The 20,712-nt window shown below is 43.7% G+C and overlaps 1 protein-coding gene across 1 annotated transcript; it reads right to left on the reverse strand.

The window, feature by feature from the left end:
* Positions 1–17,108: 17,108 nt before the first annotated feature.
* On the reverse strand, positions 17,109–20,686 carry LOC119338321 (galactan beta-1,4-galactosyltransferase GALS1-like). The gene is made up of 2 exons (XM_037610616.1): positions 19,238–20,686; positions 17,109–17,796 (listed from the first exon to the last, which is right to left on the reverse strand). The coding sequence occupies exons 1-2, from the start codon at positions 20,431–20,433 to the stop codon at positions 17,451–17,453; spliced, it is 1,542 nt and encodes a 513-aa protein (XP_037466513.1). The 5' UTR covers positions 20,434–20,686; the 3' UTR covers positions 17,109–17,450.
* Positions 20,687–20,712: the final 26 nt, after the last annotated feature.

The following is a 20,712-nucleotide window of genomic DNA, read 5'->3' on the forward strand; positions in this document are numbered from 1 at the left end:
CCCCTCGCCACCCGCCGGAGCCCCACCGCCCCACAGGAGGACCTCGCCGGAGGTACCGCCCGAGCCGCCCCGCCGCCCGGTTTTTATAAGAAAAACCACTTCGGTTTTTTTAAAGAAAACCCTAGTTACATTTTTTTTAGATCGGTTTATTTTTTAGGGTTTATTTTATTTAACGAGCGTTCGCCCATTCATTTGTTTTAACGAACGTTCTTCGTCGTTTAGTTTCAGATAACGAACGTCCGTTCGTTAATACGTTCATCAGTTTTTCTTTTTATTGGATTATTCCGCGATTATTCTGATCGCGATTTCTGATCTGATTTTCATTTTAGTTTATCTTTTCGCTCGTTTATCAGAATCAGGCGATTCAAGCGCCTGGAGTTTCGTCTCGAAACCCTCTTTCCGTTTAATCAACTCAAACAAGTTTTTGCTTCTGTAAAATTTGACTAGGGTCCAGATTAGTAAACGAAGCTTGTTTCTTCTGCCGTTTGATTTTCGTTGCTTCGTTCGATTTGATTTCTTTTGCCAACCAGAGTTCTTAAGTTGAATTTTCTGGTTAGATCTCTTATTTGAGTTTTACCTGTATATTAGATGAGTACTTATTGTATGCTTGTTTGCTTGTTTGTTTGCGCTAGAGTATCCAGATTGCGCCGCTTGCTACTTCGAATCCCTAGGTTTCATGGATCATCAGCAAGGCAACTAACACTTTGATCATACATCTTTACTACCCAGTTTTATTGCATTAGATCAATCCTCAAACAATTGCATGATTAGGATCTGATAAATATGTGGGTTTTGGGAAGTAGATGAGGTAGTACCTATTACCTATTTTATTTTCAAACCCTTGGGAGTTACTTCTACGTTTGCTTATATTGCCATGCTATGCTAGTAGACGAGGATTGGGTGAGTGTATCCATGATAGATGTGAGATTGTTAATTAACGGTTTATTTAAGGTGGCAACTTTAATACACATCTGGATGGATTCAGGCACTTGGGTATTCCAGGATTGCCTGTTTGTTTTTGGACTGCCACCCAGGCTCAAAGGGATCATAAGATTATTCATGCTAGAAACTTCATGTGCAGCCACATGCTATTATGGGCTCTAGCATAGTTGATTAAGTCGTGCGAACTCTTACAGTGGTAGACTAGCAAATGTAGGGGAAAGTAGGTGTACGGGTCTACCCAATCGTAAGGTGCTAGCGCTTCTGAAAGACTATGTCTCGGTCATCCTTTTCTCAAACACCATGTAGTGTGAGAAAACCAACGGAGGAGATCGAGTCTTGTGGGGAAAAGTGCACAAACCTCTGCAGAGTGTATAAACTAATCATGATTAGCCATGTCCCCGGTTATGGATGTTTTGAGTATCTAGTACTTGGATTATTATGTGAATCTCATCATGTTACTCTAATTAATGTTGTTGGGTTTTTAATGATGATGCTTAATTGGGATTGAGAATGCTGTTAACCATTCTCAGTGTTTAACAATTTCCATGATAGTTATATAAAATTTATTCCTTTGTAGTAGGGAAAAATTGGCTTTATGCAAAATTGTAACCATGGAGCTTTCCACCAGCCAAATATGCATGTAGTATAGCTATGTCATTTCATTACTCTCTATGTGTTACATTGCCAGCATATTCCATGTGTTGACCTGTTTTCGGGCTGCAACATTCATGTTGCAGACTTTTCAGACGACGAGTAAGATGCCTTAGGATCGTGGTCCTATACTCAGTGATGCCGTTGGAGTTGATGGACTCACTTATCTTCCAAGCCTTCCGCTATTATCGTTATTAAATGGCCTTAAGCCATATTTATTGTAATAAGCTCTCTTTTGAGACATTCGATGTAATAAGTGTGTGATTGCCACTTTGTTATAAATCTTTCAAGTACTATGTGTGTCAGCATTACTAATCCAGGGATGACATTGATGCACAGAGATCAGACTGTTTGAGGTCTAGTCGCTGCATCTTTCCATTGCAAGATAAATAGATCAAGTTGGCCAAACAAAACCCAAATATCGGAGAATAAATACGAGGCTATAATCAATCATGCATATAAGATATCAAAGAAGACTCAAATAACTTTCATGGATAAAAACATAGATCTGATCATAAACTCAAAGTTCATCGGATCCCAACAAACACACCGCAAAAAGACTTACATCATATGGATCTCCAAGAGACTATTGTATTGATAATCGAGAGAGAGAGAGAGAGAGAGAGAGAGAGAGAGAGGAAGCCATCTAGCTACTAACTACGGACCCGTAGGTCTACAAAGAACTACTCATGCATCATCGGAGAGGCACCAATGGACATGATGCACCCCTCCGAGATGGTGTCTAGATTGGATCTGGTGTTTCTGGACTCTGCGGCGGCTGGAATTGATTTTCATCGACTCCCCTACGGTTTCTGGAATATTAGGGTATTTATAGAGCAAAGAGGTGGTGGGGAGGCCAACGAGGAGGGCACAACCCATAGGGGTGCACCTAGGCCCACAAGCGCGCCCTGGTGGGTTGTACTCCCCTCGAAGCTCCCCTTAGGCGCGTTCCTGGCCCATTGGATGTCTTCTGGCCCAAAAAAATCCACAAAAAGTTTCGCTGCGTTTGGACTCCGTTTGGTATTGATTTCCTGCGATGTAAAAAACATGCAGAAAACAACAACTCGCACCGGGCACTATGTCAATAGGTTAGTACCAAAAATGATATAAAATGATTGTAGAACATCCAAGAAATGATAATATAACACATTGAACAATCAAACATTATAGATACATTGGAGACGTATCAACGGTCTACAAGGGTACGTAGACACACTCTCCCCCTCGTTGCTATGCATCTTCATGGATAGATCATTGCGTGTGCGTAGATTTTTTGTTTGTTTTTACATGCAACGATTCCCAACACTTACATGGTCGTAACCACAAGTTGATTGGCAATGCTATGACGATTGTGTTGATGGTGTGCACCACTTAATTTTTTCCCCGCCATTCACAAGCTTCTTGGATCCTTCATAATCTACTAAGGTTTGAAGTGACACTAATCATTTAGGAGACGCACTCTCCAAGAGTAAGAAGTACTTGCAATGTTCACTTTGTATGAAGAGTTGACAAGATCTTCTAGAATCTAAAATGAGTTCATTCTCTCTCTCTCCTCATTTCTCCTCCCCTCACAAGGACGGGACATAACCTAGAGGGAGGATAACAATACATAAGAGGGTCTCTCATAGCAAGGGGTTTATTGATACGGCTCAAACATATCGATAATTTTTGCATAATTCATGCTATACTATTATCATTTTTAAACACTTTAGGCATGATTTTTATTGAATTTTATTGGACTAAAATATTAATCCAGTGCACGGTGTCAGTTTCTCTATTACTCTCTCTTTGTATGTGGGTTTCCTCACAAGGACGGTATAGAACATAGAGAGAAGAGAGCATTACACAAGAGGGTCTCACAAAAAAAGTCCTCAAAATAATCAAAAATATATCTTTCGCGATGTTCAAGCCGGGAGAAGACCAGAGGGCCTAGGTACCACCACCAGGCCTGAGGAATCCCAAGGGACCTAGGGTTGGAGGCGCCTCAAGGGGGTTCCCAAAGGTTGTGGGGCCCCTAGCTGGCCTAACGTGCCCAAGGGCCCTTAAATGTTGGAAATATGCCCTAGAGGCAATAATAAAATGGTTATTATTGTATTTCCTTATTCATGATAATTGTCTATTGTTCATGCTATAATTGTATTAACTAGAAACCGTAATACATGTGTGAATACATAGACCACAACATGTCCCTAGTGAGCCTCTAGTTGACTAGCTCGTTGATCAATAGCTGGTTATGGTTTCCTGACCATGGACATTGGATGTCATTGATAACGGGATCACATCATTAGGAGAATGATGTGATGGACAAGACCCAATCCTAATCATAGCACAAGATCGTGTAGTTCGTTTGCTAAGAGTTTTTCTAATGTCAAGTATCATTTCCTTAGACCATGAGATTGTGTAACTCCCGGATACCGTAGGAGTGCTTTGGGTGTATCAAACGTCACAACGTAACTGGGTGGCTATAAAGGTGCACTACAGGTATATCCAAAAGTGTATGTTGGGTTGGCACGAATCGAGATTGGGATTTGTCACTCCGTATGACGGAGAGGTATCTCTGGGCCCACTCGGTAATGCATCATCATAATGAGCTCAATGTGACTAAGTAGTTAGTCACGGGATCATGCATTACGGAACGAGTAAAGTGACTTGCCGGTAACGAGATTGAACGAGGTATTGGGATACCGACGATCGAATCTTGGGCAAGTAACATACTGATAGACAAAGGGAATTGTATACGAGATTGACTGAATCCTCGACATCGTGGTTTATCCGATGAGATCATCGTGGAACATGTGGGAGCCAATATGGGTATCCAGATCCCGCTATTGGTTATTGGTCGGAGAGGTGTCTCGGTGATGTCTACATGGTTCCCGAACCCGTAGGGTCTACACACTTAAGGTTCGGTGACGCTAGAGTTGTTATGGGAAATAGTATGTGGTTACCGAAGGTTGTTCGGAGTCCCGGATGAGATCCCTGGCGTGACGGGGAGCTCCGGAATGGTCCGGAGGTGAAGATCGGTATATTGGACGAAGGGTATTGGAGTCCGGAATTGTTCCGGGGGTACCAGGTGATAACCAGCGTGTCCGAAAGGGGTTTCGAAGGCCCTGACAAGTGTTGGGGGGGGGCTTATGGGCCAAGGGAAGGGGGCACATCAGCCCACTAAGGGGATGAGCGCCCCTCCCACCCCATCTCATGTAACCTGGAGAGGTGGGGGCGCCACCCCTAGGGCATCCGCCCCTCCCGGCTTGGGGGGCAAGTTTCCTAGGGGGTGGGGGCGCCCAAACCCATCTAGGGTTTCCCCTGGCCGCTGCCCACTCCTCTAGATCCATCTAGAGGGGTCGGCCCCCTCTCCCCTGCCCCCTATATATAGTGAGGGGGTGGGAGGGCAGCCACACCCTTCCCCTGGCGTAGCCCTCTCCCTCCTCCAACACCTCCTCCTCCTCCGTAGTGCTTGGCGAAGCCCTGCAGGAATACCACGAGCTCCACCAACACCATGTCGTCGTGCTGTCGGAGTTCTCCCTCCACTTCTCCTCTCCCCTTGCTGGATCAAGAAGGAGGAGACGTCCCCGGGCTGTACGTGTGATGAACACGGAGGCGCCATCCGTTCGGCGCTAGATCGGATCTTCCGCGATTTGAATCACCACGAGTACTACTCCATCAACCGCGTTCTTGTAACGCTTCCGCTTAGCGATCTTCAAAGGTATGAAGATTCTTATCCTCTCCCTCTCTTGTTGCTAGAATGTCCATAGATTGATCTTGGTGATGCGTAGAATTTTTTTGAATTTCTGCTACGTTCCACAACAGTGACATCATGAGCTAGGTCTATTGCGTAGATTCTATGCACGAGTAGAACACAAATTATTGTGGGCGTTGGTTTTGTTCAATATGCTTACCGTTACTAGTCCTATCTTGTTTTGATGGTATTGTGGGATGAAGCGGCCCGGGCCGACCTTACACGTACACTTACGTGAGACAGGTTCCACCGACTGACATGCACTTGTTGCATAAGGTGGCTAGCGGGTGCCAGTCTCTCCCACTTTAGTCGGATCGGATTCGATGAAAAGGGTCCTTATGAAGGGTAAATAGCAATTGGCATATCACGTTGTGGTTTTGGCGTAGGTAAGAAACGTTCTTGCTAGAAACCTATAGCAGCCACGTAAAAACTTGCAACAACAATTAGAGGATGTCTAACTTGTTTTTGCAGCATATGCCGTGTGATGTGATATGGCCAAAAGGATCTGATGAATGATATATGTGATGTATGAGATTGATCATGTTCTTGTAATAGGAATCACGACTTGCATGTAGATGAGTATGACAACCGGCAGGAGCCATAGAAGTTGTCTTAATTTAACATATGACATGCGTGTCATTGAACAACGCCATGTAATTACTTTACTTTATTGCTAACCGTTAGTCGTAGTAGTAGAAGTAACAGTTGGCGAGACAACTTCATGGAGACACGATGATGGGGATCATGATGATGGAGATCATGGTGTCATGCCGGTGACGAAGGTGATAATGTCGCGCCTCAAAGATGGAGATCAAAGGCGCAAAATGATATTGGCCATATCATGTCACTTTATGATTTGCATGTGATGTTTGTCATGTTTATATCTTATTTGCTTAGAATGACGGTAGCATAAATAAGATGATCCCTAACTAAAATTTCAAGAAAGTGTTCCCCCCAACTGTGCACCATTGCGAAGGTTCGTTGTTTCGAAGCACCACGTGATGATCGGGTGTGATAGATTCTAACGTTCGCATACAACGGGTGTAAGCCAGATTTACACATGCAAAACACTTAGGTTGACTTGACAAGCCTAGCATGTACAGACATGGCCTCGGAACACAAGAGACCGAAAGGTCGTACATGAGTCATTTAGTAGATACGATCAACATGAAGATGTTAACCGATGATGACTAGTCTGTCTCACGTGATGATCGGACACGTCCTAGTTGACTCAGATCATGTATCACTTAGATGACTAGAGGGATGTCTATCTAAGTGGGAGTTCATTAAATAACCAGATGAACTTAATTATCATGAACATAGTCAAAAGATGTTTGCAAATTATGTCGTAGCTTAAGATTTAGTTATATTGTTTAAGATATGTTCCTAGAGAAAATTTTAGTTGAAAGTTCATAGTAGCAATTATGCTGACTGGGACCGTAAACTGAGGATTATCCTCATTGCTGCGTAGAAGGCTTATGTCCTTAATGCACCGCTCGGTGTGCCGAACCTTGAGCATCGACTGTGGATGTTGCGAACATCTAACATACACGTTTTGATGACTACGTGATAGTTCAGTGCGTAATGTTAAACGGTTTAGAATTGAGGCACCGAAGACATTTTGAAACGTCATGGAACATATGAGATGTTCCAAGAGCTGAAATTGGGATTTCAGGCTCGTGCCCACGTCAAGAGGTATGAGACCTCCTACAAGTTTCTTAAGCCTGCAAACTAAGGGAGAAAAGTTCAATCGTTGAGCATGTGCTCAGATTGTCTGAGTACTACAATCGCTTGAATCGAGTGGGAGTTATCTTCCAGATGAGATAGTGATGGTTCTCCAAAGTCACTGCCACCAAGCTACTAGAGCTTCATGATGAACTATAACATATCAGGGATAGACATGATGATCCTTGAGCAATTCGCGATGTTTGACACTGCGAAAGTAGAAATCAAGTAGGAGCATCAATTGTTGATGGTTAAACCACTAGTTTCAAGAAGGGCAAGGGAAAGAAGGGATACTTCATGAAACGGCAAATCAGTTGCTGCTCTAGTGAAGAAACCCAAGGTTGAACCCAAACCCGAGACTAAGTGCTTCTGTAATGAGGGGAACGGTCACTGAAGAAGAACTACCCTAGATACTTGGTAGATGAGAAGGCTGGCAAGGTCGATAGAAGTATATTGGATATACATTATATTAATGTGTACTTTACTAGTACTCCTAGTAGCGCCAGGGTATTAGATACCGGTTTGGTTGCTAAGTGTTAGTAACTCGAAATAAAAGTTGCGGAATAAACGGAGACTAGCTGAAGGTGAGATGACAATATGTGTTGGAAGTGTTTTCAAGCTTGATGTGATCAAGCATCGCATACTCCCTCTACCATCGAGATTGGTGTTAAACCTAAATAATTGTTATTTGGTGTTTGCGTTGAGCATAGACATGATTGGATTATGTCTATTGCAATACGGTTATTCATTTAAGGAGAATAATGGTTACTCTGTTTATTTGAATAATACCTTCAATGGTCTTGCACCAAAAATGAATGGTTTATTGAATCTTGATCATAGTGATACACATGTTCATGCCAAAAGATATAAGATAGTAATGATAGTACCACATACTTGTGGCACTGCTATTTGAGTCATATTGATATAAAACGTAAGAAGAAGCTCCATGTTGATGGATCTTTGGACTCACTCGTTTTTGAAAAGTTTGAGACATGCGAACCATGTCTATTGGTATGTATGCATGAAGAAACTCCATACAGATGGATCGTTTAGACTCACTTGTTTTTGAATCACTTGAGACATGCAAATCATACCACATGGGCAAGATGACTGAAAGGCCTCGTTTTCAGTGAGATGGAACAAGAAAGCAACTTGTTGGAAGTAATACATTTTGATGTGTGCAGTCCAATGAGTGCTGAGGCACGCAGTGGATATCGTTATGTTCTTACTTCACAGATGATTTGAGTAGATGCTGAGTATATTTACTTGGTGAAACACAAGTTTGAATTATTGAAAGGTTCAAGTAATTTCAGAGTGAAGTTGAAGATCATCGTGACAAGAGGATAAAATGTCTATGATATGATCATAGAGATGAATATCTGAGTTATTAGTTTGGTACAAAATTAAGACATTGTGGAAATTGTTTCACAACTAATACCGCCTGGAACACCATAGTGTGATGGTGTGTCCGAACATCATAGCTGCACCCTATTGGATATGGTGCATACCATGATGTCTCTTATCGAATTACCACTATCGTTTATGGGTTAGGCATTGAGACAACCACATTCACTTTAAATAGGGCACCACGTAATTCTGTTGAGATGACACCGTATGCACTATGGTTTAGAGAAACCTAAGTTGTCATTTCTTAAAAGTTTGGGGATGCAACGCTTATGTGAAAAAGTTTCAGGTTGATAAGCTCGAACCCAAAGCGGATAAATGCATCTTCATAGGAAACCCAAAAATAGTTGGGAATACCTCCTGTCTCAGTTCCGGAAGCAAAAGGGATTGTTTCAGAATCGGGTCCTTCCTCAAGGAAAAGTTTCTCTCGAAAAAATTGAGTGAGAGGATGGTGGAGACTTGATGAGGTTATTGAACCATCACTTCAACTAGTGTGTAGCAGGGCACAGGAAGTTGCTCCTGTGGCACCTACACCAATTGAAGTGGAAGCTGATGATATTGATCATGAAACTTCGGATCAAGTCACTACAAAAAACTCATAGGTTGACAAGGATACGTACTACTTCAGAGTGGTACGTGATCCTGTCTTGGAGGTCATGTTGCTAGACAACAATGAACCTACGAGCTATGGAGAAGTGATGGTGGGCCCGGATTCTGAAAAATGGCTCGAGGCCATAAAATCCGAGAGAGGATCCATGAAAACAAAGTGTAGACTTTGGAAGAACTACTTGATGGTCGTAAGGCTGTTGGGTACAGATGGATTTTAAAAGGAAGAGAGACAATGATGGTAAGTGTCACCATTAAGAAAGCTCGACTTGTCGCTAAGATGTTTTCTGACAAGTTCAAGGAGTTAACTACGATGAGACTTTCTCACTCGTAGGATGCTATGAGTCTGTTGGAATTGTATTAGCAGTTACTGCATTATTTATGAAATCTTGCATATAGGATGTCAAAAACCGTTGTTTCCTCGACGAGTTGCTTGAGGAAAGGTTGTATGTGATACAACTAGAATGTTTTGTCAATCCTAAAAGATGCTAACAAGTATGCAAAGCACCAGCAGTCCTTCTAAGGACTGGAGTAAGCATCTTAGAGTTGGAATATACGCTTTGATGAGATGATCAAAGATTTTGGGTTTATACAAAGTTTATGAGAAACTTGTATTTCCAAAGAAGTGAGTGGGAGCACTATAGAATTTTTGATGAGTATATGTTGTAGACATATGGTTGATCGAAAATGATGTAGAATTTCTGGAAAGCATATGGGGTCATTTGAAAAGTGTTTTTCAATGGAAACCCTGGATTAAGCTACTTGAACATTGAGCATCAAGATCTATAAGGATAGATCAAAGACGCTTAATAGTACTTTCAAATGAATACATACCGTGACAAGATTTTGAAGGAGTTCAAAATAGATCGGCAAAGAAGGAGTTCTTGGTTGTGTTATAATGTGTGAATATTGAGTAAGACTCAAGACATGACCACGGTAGAAGAGAGAGAAAGGACGAAGGTCGTCCCCTATGCTTCAGACGTAGGCTCTACAGTATGCTATGCTGTGTACCGCACCTGAAGTGTTCCTTGCCATGAGTCAGTCAAGGGGTACAAGAGTGATCCAGGAATGGATCACAGGACAACGATCAAACTTATCCTTAGTAACTAGTGTACTAAGGAATTTTCTCGATTATGGAGGTGGTAAAAGAGTTTGTCGTAAAGGGTTACGTCGATTCAAACTTTGATACTAATTTGGATGACTATGAGTAGTAAACCGGATTCATATAGTAGAACAGTTAGTTGGAATAGCTCCAAATAGCGCGTGGTAGCTACATCTACATAGAGATTTGCAAAGCACACACGGATCTGAAAGCTTCAAATCCGTTGACTAATAACCTCTCTCACAAGCGAGATATGATCAAACCCCATGGGTGTTGAATTCATTACAATCACATAGTGATGTGAACTAGATTATTGACTCTAGTGCAAGTGGGAGACTGTTGGAAATATGCCCTAGAGGCAATAATAAAATGGTTATTATTGTATTTCCTTGTTCATGATAATTGTCTATTGTTCATGCTATAATTGTATTAACTGGAAACCGTAATACATGTGTGAATACATAGACCACAACATGTCCCTAGTGAGCCTCTAGTTGACTAGCTCGTTGATCAATAGATGGTTATGGTTTCTGACCATGGACATTGGATGTCATTGATAACGGGATCACATCATTAGGAGAATGATGTGATACACAAGACCCAATCCTAAGCATAGCACAAGATCGTGTAGTTCGTTTGCTAAGAGCTTTTCTAATGTCAAGTGTCATTTCCTTAGACCATGAGATTGTGTAACTCCCGGATACCGTAGGAGTGCTTTGGGTGTACCAAATGTCACAACGTAACTGGGTGGCTATAAAGGTGCACTACAAGTATATCCAAAAGTGTCTGTAAGGTTAGCACGAATAGAGATTGGGATTTGTCACTCCGTATGACGGAGAGGCATCTCTGGGCCCACTCGGTAATGCATCATCATAATGAGCTCAATGTGACTAAGTAGTTAGTCACGGGATCATGCATTACGGAACGAGTAAAGTGACTTGCCGGTAACGAGATTGAAAGAGGTATTGGGATACCGACAACCAAATCTCAGGCAAGTAACATACTGATAGACAAAGGGAATTGTATACGGGATTGACTGAATCCTCGACATCGTGGTTCATCCGATGAGATCATCGTGGAACATGTGGGAGCCAATATGGGTATCCAGATCCCGCTATTGGTTATTGGCCGGAGAGGTATCTCGGTCATGTCTGCATGGTTACCGAACCCGTAGGGTCTACACACTTAAGGTTCGGTGACGCTAGAGTTGTTATGGGAAATAGTATGTGGTTAATGAAGGTTGTTCGGAGTCCCGGATGAGATCCCGGACATGACGAGGAGCTCCGGAATGGTCCGAAGGTGAAGATCGGTATATTGGACGAAGGGTATTGGAGTCCGGAATTATTCCGGGGGTACCAAGTGATGACCAGCGTGTCCGAAAGGGGTTTTGGAGGCCCCGACAAGCGTTGGGGGCCTTATGGGCTAAGGGAAGGGAGCACATCAGCCCACTAAGGGGCTGAGCGCCCCTCCCACCCCATCTCACGTAACCTGGAGAGGTGGGGGCGCCACCCCTAGGGCAGCCGCCCCTCCCGGCTTGGGGGGCAAGTTTCCTAGGGGCTGGGGGCACCCAAACCCATCTAGGGTTTCCCCTGGCCGCCGCCCCCTCCTCTAGATCCATCTAGAGGGGCCGGCCCCCTCTCCCCTTCCCCCTATATATAGTGAGGGGTGGGAGGGCAGCCACACCCTTCCCCTGGCGCAGCCCTCTCCCTCCTCCAACACCTCCTCCTCCGTAGTGCTTGGCGAAGCCCTGCAGGAATACCACGAGCTCCACCAACACCATGCCATCGTGCTGTCGGAGTTCTCCCTCAACTTCTCCTCTCCCCTTGCTGGATCAATAAGGAGGAGACGTCCCCGGGCTGTATGTGTGTTGAACGCGGAGGCGCCGTCCGTTCGGCACTAGATCGGATATTCCGTGATTTGAATCGTCGTGAGTACGACTCCATCAACCGTGTTCTTGTAACGCTTCCGCTTAGCGATATTCAAAGGCATGAAGATGCTTATCCTCTCCCTCTCTTGTTTCTATAATCTCCATAGATTGATCTTGGTGATGCGTAGAAATTTTTTGAATTTCTGCTACGTTCCCCAACATTAAATACCACCAAAAGTTCATCCTATTTTTTATTGATTTTTTCTCCACCGCCACCTTGCATTTGCAAAGCGGTCTCCGTTTTCTCTCTGGTCTGGCACTCTATCAAAGGGGGAACCTTCATTTTTCAACCCCTACATCAACCATTGAGGTTGAGGGTTTATGGTAGTAGCTATGTATCAAGCATCTCTCTTTCTTGATCTTATGATCTTCCACCATGATTACGATTGTGGGCATGGTGATTAGTTGAATTGTATGATGTATGTTTTGCGATTAGTACCTTTATGGATTGAATCTTTGTCTTTTATTTTCTTGAACTTAAGGAGTTAATGAGATTATGTGATACATATCTAATATAATCTTTGGAGACACCCATAGTGACATTGTGGTGACTCATTAGAAAAAGATTGAACGTTTTGTTTCATGAAAGGTGATTGTTTAGTATAGTTCTCGGGGTTGTCTTAGGTGACATTGGGGATCTACTTTAGATTAGAATGACAAACTTAAAGGTGTGCATAGTCTAACATCCAAAAAAAACTCCAAAATTTGGAATGTTAATAATAATAATATATTATTCAATGAATTGCTATGATTTTTAGGGGAAATCAAAACTTTTTGAAGAGTGAATTGCTATGATTTTTAGGGAAAATTAAAAAAAATTTGAATCTTTCTTTAAACCATTTCAAACCTTGTTATAAAAGTTGGATAATGTTCTATCCAATAAAGAAAAGCTTGGTTGAATAGTTTATTATAGTTCAGAAGGAATTCCTTTAATTTTGACTCTTTTCAAATATTTTGAAACCACACTCAAAACTATGATGTGTGAATGAAATTAGTTTCTCAAATATGGTGGGAGCAGGAGAGTGTCCGGAACCATCAAGGAACCGGAGGACACCTCCTCTCTCCTGCCTTCCTGATGTCGCCTATTTGCCGCTGACCCTTGGAGATAGGGGATCTCGGGGAGAGGAGCGGCGAGGCATGGGCAAGAGTGGGAGCCTAGAATGTGTGATTCAGTAGAAAACTCATATGCACGTGTGGAATGATAAACGGTAAAACTTGATTCCTAATCTCGCCTCCAAGACTAGCTCAAGGTGTTGTTTGTGATCATGTTTTCTGGTTCTTAGGATATCTTAAGTGTAATGATAGTTCTAAAACAACTTTGAGAATATGACATTCAAAGAACGATCATATTGGATCGACCCAAACTTGTCTGTTATAATTTGAGATACAATCGTCACAAGTCAAGTGTTATAACATGAAGAGTTAAGGTGTGATTTAGTTCCTTAGACCATGAAAGTTTTGTATTCACTTCTTATTATACGATGGACTTTGGGGTTGCTCAAACGTCATATGTAACACGGTGATCATAATGACAACTAACTGGTTCATCAAAAAGTTTGACAAGGGGCTAGATAGCTCAAGAGTGGGATTTTCTCCTCCGTCGATGGTAGATATTCTTAGGGCCCTCTCAGTGTCACGACATCCATCATCGTATGGCCAGACACAGGTGACATCCATCATCGTATGGCTAGGACATGCCAACAAGAAAGAAAAACAAAACTGGTAACGAGGAGATCGATGTAGTGAGCATGAGAATGACTCAAGAGGATACCGATATATTTTGCCTCGGGTTTTGTAAGTATCACGAGAAAAGGGAATAGAACATGATAACCAAAGGTTCACTCGAGTATCATTCGTTTATTCAAGGGACCAATACAGATATCCACGGTTTCGCTGTTAGTCATTGAACAAAAGGGGTTTTGTTCATGTCTATGTTTTACCGAACCTACAGGGTCACAAGTTCAAGGGAATCACGTTCTGCTAAGTGTTAGTGGAGCAAGAGTTATGAGAACATATTTATGAAATAGTTTCATTGATATTCAAAATAGTTTCGAGAGGAACCGGAAGCGTTTCAGAGTTACCAGAAGGATTTCAGAGTTTACCGGGTAATATCGGGAATTGATTTATAGGTGGAAATTATTTCGAGGACTTAAATGTAAATTATAAAGGGCTCTAATATAGTTAGGAGGCCCCTGGAATTTATTCATAGTCAACGGGCTAAAGAAAATAAGAAAATTCCTATTAGGGGAGAGTTAATGGGCCCTAAGGCCCATTAGTGGAGGCGCCCTAGGGGGATGCCGAATTGGGGAGGTGGAGTTGGACTCCACCAGCCGCTAGGCCAGCGCAAGGGGAGGGAAACCCTCCCCAAGTCGGCCACCCTCCCTTTCCCTTCAACCTATATATACTAAAGGATGTTTGGCCTTTGGAGACACACGTTTTGGAGCCTCCTCTAGTTCTAGTTGATCCAACTTGAGCTAGATCTAAGCATCTCTTTTCCTCATAATTAGAAGTCTAGTGTGGTTCTAATATTCTTTCTCTAGTTCTCTCGCGGCGATTAGCTCTGAACGACGAAATACTGCTGGGTCGTGAAGACCATACGCTTGCTAACTGTGGAGAGGCCGTGCTTTTAGTCTTTCGTTCGAGCGATCGTTCGTGAACGGTTTGAGGAACTTCAAGTATGATCTACACCAACTCATCTTATTTCGTTGCAACTCGGAGTTGGTAATAGTCTGATCTAAACTGTTATTGCATCTTCATAGTGTTCCTGGTTGATCGTAGACGAATTTTTTTGTTTTCTACTATGTTTTCCAATGGTGGTATCAGAGTCAATACGCGCGACACTTATCACTTGAGTTATTTTATGAGGCCTTATTAAATGATAAAATAAAAATGGTTGTGTGTATCGCTCGATGTAGAGGCCCGGTAATCCTTCTTTATGAAAAAAGAAAAATATATCTCTTAGTATACTTGAATGCAATTTTGTAACGACAACTAGTTCATTGTCAAAGCTTGATTGTAAATATGACGGTATATATGACTAATGGAGTATGGTAGCGTGATTCCGGTGGGCAGCTTGTACGCCATTGTTGTCATTGGTCTGAGTATAATCGAAACTGGTCATATCAGGTTTACAAATTTGAAAAAAGTTATTAAGACTTATAAAAATGTCCATGAATTAAAAAACACAAGAATTTTTTTAAATTGCTACTTATTTGATAAAATGGTCATGGATTCAAAAAGATTCACAAATTCTAAAATAGTTCATGAACTAAAAAAACTTCATAAATTAGAAAAAAATTCATGAGTTTTGAAAAAGTGCATGAATTAAAAAATAAAAGACAAAAAGAAAAAAATGAGAGAAAGAAGTAGAAGAAGGAAAAAAGAAAAAAGAAATGGTCAGTAGAAAATCGAAAAAACGGCTTCACAAAACAGAAAAAACACTGTGAATCTCATCGAATAAAACCATAATCCCCCTCTAGCGAGCGCTACTGGGCCGCTTGAGTAATGCTACACACACGGGGGATTTATGGGCTAATCAAAGGCTAATGGTTGTGGTTTTAGTTAATTAGGACGAGACCCACCAGTTAAATTCACAGATGGCCAATTAGATTAGCGCATGTTCTTCAGCCCGTGAAGTCTGCTGAAACATGCCCGTGAGTCTAGTATTATCGCGGCTGCCCGGTTCCCGCGCAGTGCTCCTCGCCAGCGCCTTATGCGCCGCAAGAGGAAACCAGCGCCCACGTGCCTGGCTAAGTGGGACGGCCCATGAACGAGCCGACGAGCTCGTACGACGCCTGCTTCCCCAGCTATCCCGCTTGATCGTTTCGTTTACTCCAAAGATTGTGAGTTGCGAGTTGTACTGTAGCGGGCGCATAAGGCGCCAAATAGGATTTAGCGGGGATTCGTCTGTAGTGCTTGGTACGGGCGACACGGGAGCTCCTATATAGGCGCGGTACGCGCTGGGAGGAGCGGCAGCACATACCCTCGCTCACCCAGCCCACCCGTTTGGGGTGGCCCATGTCCGAGCGCTCTGTTTTTTATTTCAATTTTTTCTTTTATCTTTTTAAATTTCTGTTTTTAATTTAAATAATTATGGATTACAAAAATTTCCATTTTTAAAAAAATGTGTGTTTTGAACAAAAAAAAGAAATCTTCAAATGTTTGCAGATTCAAAAAAATCTTGATTTAAAAAAATCATGAATTCATAAAATGTTCAGAATTCGTTCAGGGTTTAAGAGAATGTTCACGAATTTAAAAAAATATTCATGATTTCAATAAATGTTCACTATTTGAAAAACAAAGTTTGCAAATTCAAAAAATGTTCACGGTTGAAGAGAATGCACACGAATTTAAAAAAAAATCCCTACATTGAAAAATCGTTTGAATTTCAAAAAATGTTCACGAATTTGTAAACAAATATGTCCACTATTTCAAAAACAAGTCACGATTTAAAAAATCATAAATTTTAAAAATCTTCATGGTTTCAAAAAAATATTCATGATTTCAAAAAAATGTTGATGAGTTTGAAATATGTTTGCTAATTGAAAAAAAAGAAATTAAATATGAAAACAGGAAAAAATAAGAAAGAAAACCAAAAGGAAATAGAAAACAGGAAAAAACGGTTCAGAGAAGGTTCTTGAACCTTCCCAAAACCGGTGGGGAAGAAATCCGTGAATGAGCCGGCCCAAAAGGAGGATCGAAAGGCTGGAGGGGCACGCGCGAAATTAGGGTACGCCGGGCGACACAGAGAGCATCCCACAGGAAATTACGCTCATGGGCTAGCCCAACTACGGGTGTTCGGTGCATGAACTTGATTCAGCTCACATAACATAGCAACAGAAAAAAAGCTCACATGACACAGTACACCAGACCAGATCTTGATTCTTATGCTTTGCTACAGCTCCATCCAGGACTTCATCAATCAGCACTAGGTACAGTCACAAACACTCGTCTCTAGCCTACAGGGCGCAAGATCCATGGCACCTTGCCCTTACCTTATGGTACACTCAGGAATCAGACCAGAAGAATCCTTGACAACTCCACATGCAGGAATGTTGCTGCGAGAGCTTACAAATTAAACTAGTACAAAAATCAGGCACAAACTGCTGTCTATTGAGATGAGAAGAATCTGATAATGTCCAACAGTTCGTCTACATAAATCTATAAGACATCAAAGATGAGCTTAAAGAACAACAAAGAAGAAAGAAAGGAAATGCGTCGAATTGACGCGGAGCCAAGAATGCTGGGAACCAAAACTTTACACTGGTTGCACACTGGGTTTAGTGGCGCAGTTGGAGACCAAGGTACCCCAAAGAACAGCATTATGTATGTACCAGACTAAGGTCTTCCTCCAGATGCTATGAATAGACCACGCCAACTGTCTCCTCCTCGAAGCGCTTGATATCACCCGCCAAACGCTTCATGTTATCGTCGTAGACGTACGGTACCTCCTCAAACATTACCTTGCTGCCATTGGTGGGTTTCGGCACAAACTCCCGGCAAGGCTCCTCCATGACATTGATCGAGTTATGATAATGGTAGTATCTAATCAAGCTTTCGGTTTTGTGGGTCGTCCTCCCGTACACATTTTGAGACATGTGCACACCAGTGGAGTATGCATTCCTTGCTCGAATGGCGTATTTGCGATCCCGCCTGACTCCGGTGATCGAATTACGGAAAACAAGTTTTTCAAACCCCCACTGCCTGAAGACCAATCACATATAAATGTGTTAGTATGAGAAAGTCTGCTAGACAGATCGCGCACGTGCACGCTTTCGCATGCACAAAGTGAATATGCAGAAATAAATTAAAAGAGTGATGCACCTACTTTTGGCTTATCAAATGGAGACCATAATCCTAACTCACACACTAAAAACAGCCAGTGCCAGTTGTGTTTCATTCATTCACGTTATCGTGAGATAAAATATTCACATAAGCTGAGTAGGTCATGTAAATATCTAGGTTCTTAACAATTATTACAGCAACAACACTCAGGTTGCACACAGAGTAGCATTGGTACAAAATTATAGGCCCCTCCTAGTGAAGCAACAAACTGATGGCCAAAGCATGATTGAGTTTATTAGCGTCTGATATCAACACAAGCTTTTTAACTAGCATGGAATAGAGCATCAGCAATCCGAAAGAAGTCTAGAAGAAACCCTATTATGCAAAGATTTCTTGTGAGGTTCAATTAGAACAGAAATAGTGGCAAACACTTTTTCTTGAGTTAACTACTAAAACAATGTGTTGTTGGCAACTACTTCCTCCGTTCCAAAATAGATGACCCAACTTTGTACTAACTTTAGTACAAAGTTGGGTCATCTATTTTGGAACGGAGGGAGTACTCAGAAATGGACAAAGCTGCAGCTTAATTCATGATAAAAGAAATCATCATCGCTGATGAACAATATCACTTTCTGCTCTGAACATGCCATGGCCAGATGGAGGACGAACTAATTGACGAATAGTTGCTTTCTCATGGAGAACTATGCTCTGAACAAAGCTGCAGCTTAATCGCAGGATGCTGGTTTCACTGATGTAATACTCGCCGCTGATTGACTCTCATTGCCATGAGTGTGCAACCATTCATCAACTATTTGCTTAAAGATTTACACTTGTTTCTTTTCGGAACAAAAAAACACTTGTTTATGTAGTGACTCTACCCCGAAACAAAAGATGCACAATTTTAGGTTCACTGTCAGAAAACAAAAGAGTAACTTAGGAAAGTAGCCCCAAGCTGGCCAGCAGTATTTGATGTAGGGCTGAGCTAAATTCAGAAAATCCCGCAATGGACCAAGGTCAAACTGCCTTCAACTTAGTAAGGAAAGGAACAAAACAGTCGCACTGCCCAAAATCAACCTAACGCATAGGCTAGTGTGACTCACAACCTAGGTTCTTGAAGCATGTGTGCTGATAAAAACACAAATGGACAGTGACTGGAGCTACATTGCAAGTTCTGCGGACACTCACTGGATTCCAGGAACGTTATGCGGTAAACAAGGATATCTTGCCCCGATTGCAGTATTGTATTGCACGAATCTTTGTTGGATTTCAACGGGAATATCAACAGGCATAAACAATTGCAGCAACAGTTAACAAAGATAGATGGAGAAGGTAGAGGCCTAGAGTAGGGAAGAAAGCAAACCTCGAGTAGCCCTTGGTCGGATCCTCCACGCAGAGCTTGCTGGACATGGGGTTCTGCTCAATGGTGAACTGCGTGTACCGCTCGAGCTGGCCGAGCACCTCCTCCAGCGACCGCCCGTCGGGGAGGTAGATGTACTCGTCGACGTCGAAGAAGAAGGTCCAGTTCGCCGCGTGGCGGTGCCGGTGGAGGCAGTCGTTCACCACCATGAACTGGTTGTAGTAGTACCCGTCGTACTCTGCTTGCGCCCTGATGTCCTGGAGAGTGACCCGGCCGGCCCTCACCCACGGATCCAGAACCGCCTTGACCGCCGGGCTGACGCCGCCGGCGTCATGGAGAACAAAGTGCGACCTTGGGCCGAAAAAATGCGCGTGGTAGGCCAACCACTCCCGCATCCGCGGGGCGCTGATGTTGCCGTAGAGCGAGGAGCCGCAGTAGAGGTACTCGTAGGGGAACGGCGGCTGGAAGCGGGACCCGTCGTACGACCCCGGCGCCTCCTCGAGCGCGACGAAGCGCTCGTACCGGCGGGAGGAGGTGGAATAATAGGCGTGGACGAGGAGCTTTCCCCCGCGGTTGCCGGCGTTGGGGTTGGTCGGGAACGTGCAGTTGACGACGACGGTGGTGTAGACGCGGCCGTAACCCCAGTCGGGCAGCATCTTGTACGCCTTGGTCCGGACGGGCCTCGGCGGCGGGCCGCCGGCCGGGTCCGGGTTGGGGAGCCACTCGCACTTGAAGTAAGGGGTGCTGAAGACGTGCGCCGGCTTGGACGCCAGCCCCACGATGGCGAATGTGCGCGGCCCGCCCCGGTACGCGCCCATCTGGACAAACAGCGCCGCCGCGCTGCCGTACGGCCGGAGCTCCCGCTTGTTGGGGTCCCGTGGCCTGGATGGCAAGGTTGGCGCCTTTGTCGCGCTGGCGGCAGTGGTCGGTGCGGCTCTGTCGGCTGTGGAGTTGAAGAAGGATACTGCGGTGGTGGTGGTGGTGGCGGCGGTGGCGGCGGTAGATGGGGGAGGGATGAGGGGACAGGAGGAGCGGGTGATGGCGAGGATTGGCTGGTACGGGTGGAACTGCCAGAGCGCCATGATGAGGGCGAAGAGCACCAGGGAGGCGCCGAAGGATTTGATGTCGAGGCAGGAGATGCCGAACGCGCCACCGCCAATGCCGCCGCCAGCGTCTTTCCTCACGGCGGCGGGCTTCATCGGTGGAGCGGTTGTGTGCCCGAGGCCACGCGCTCTGGCTCGATCTGCTCTGCTTTTCGAGTGAAGTGTGCGGAGCGGTCAGTGGAGCAGGAGTGTTGCCACAGCTTTTTCCTCGTTTCTTGGGAGCAGCTTGATCTATGGAAGGAAATGCTGAAGCAGCCAAGCTGGGAAGGGGGCAGGCAGATCGATGGGCTGTGCGAGATGATGGGGGGAGTGGAGGGGGGGATGGGGGAAGAGGAGAAATCGGCGGAAGAATCGGGGAAGAAGAGTGAGAGGGTG

This window comes from Triticum dicoccoides, chromosome 7B (assembly GCF_002162155.2).
Source record: "Triticum dicoccoides isolate Atlit2015 ecotype Zavitan chromosome 7B, WEW_v2.0, whole genome shotgun sequence".
NCBI classification, from domain to species: domain Eukaryota; kingdom Viridiplantae; phylum Streptophyta; class Magnoliopsida; order Poales; family Poaceae; genus Triticum; species Triticum dicoccoides.

Coding starts and splice junctions, on each gene's coding strand:
- LOC119338321 (XM_037610616.1), bottom strand. CDS start 20,433: ATGAAGCCCGCCGCCGTGAGGAAAGACGCTGGCGGCGGCATTGGCGGT. Junction 17,797..19,237: donor CCGACCAAGGGCTACTCGAG/GTTTGCTTTCTT, acceptor ATTGGTCTTCAG/GCAGTGGGGGTTTGAAAAAC.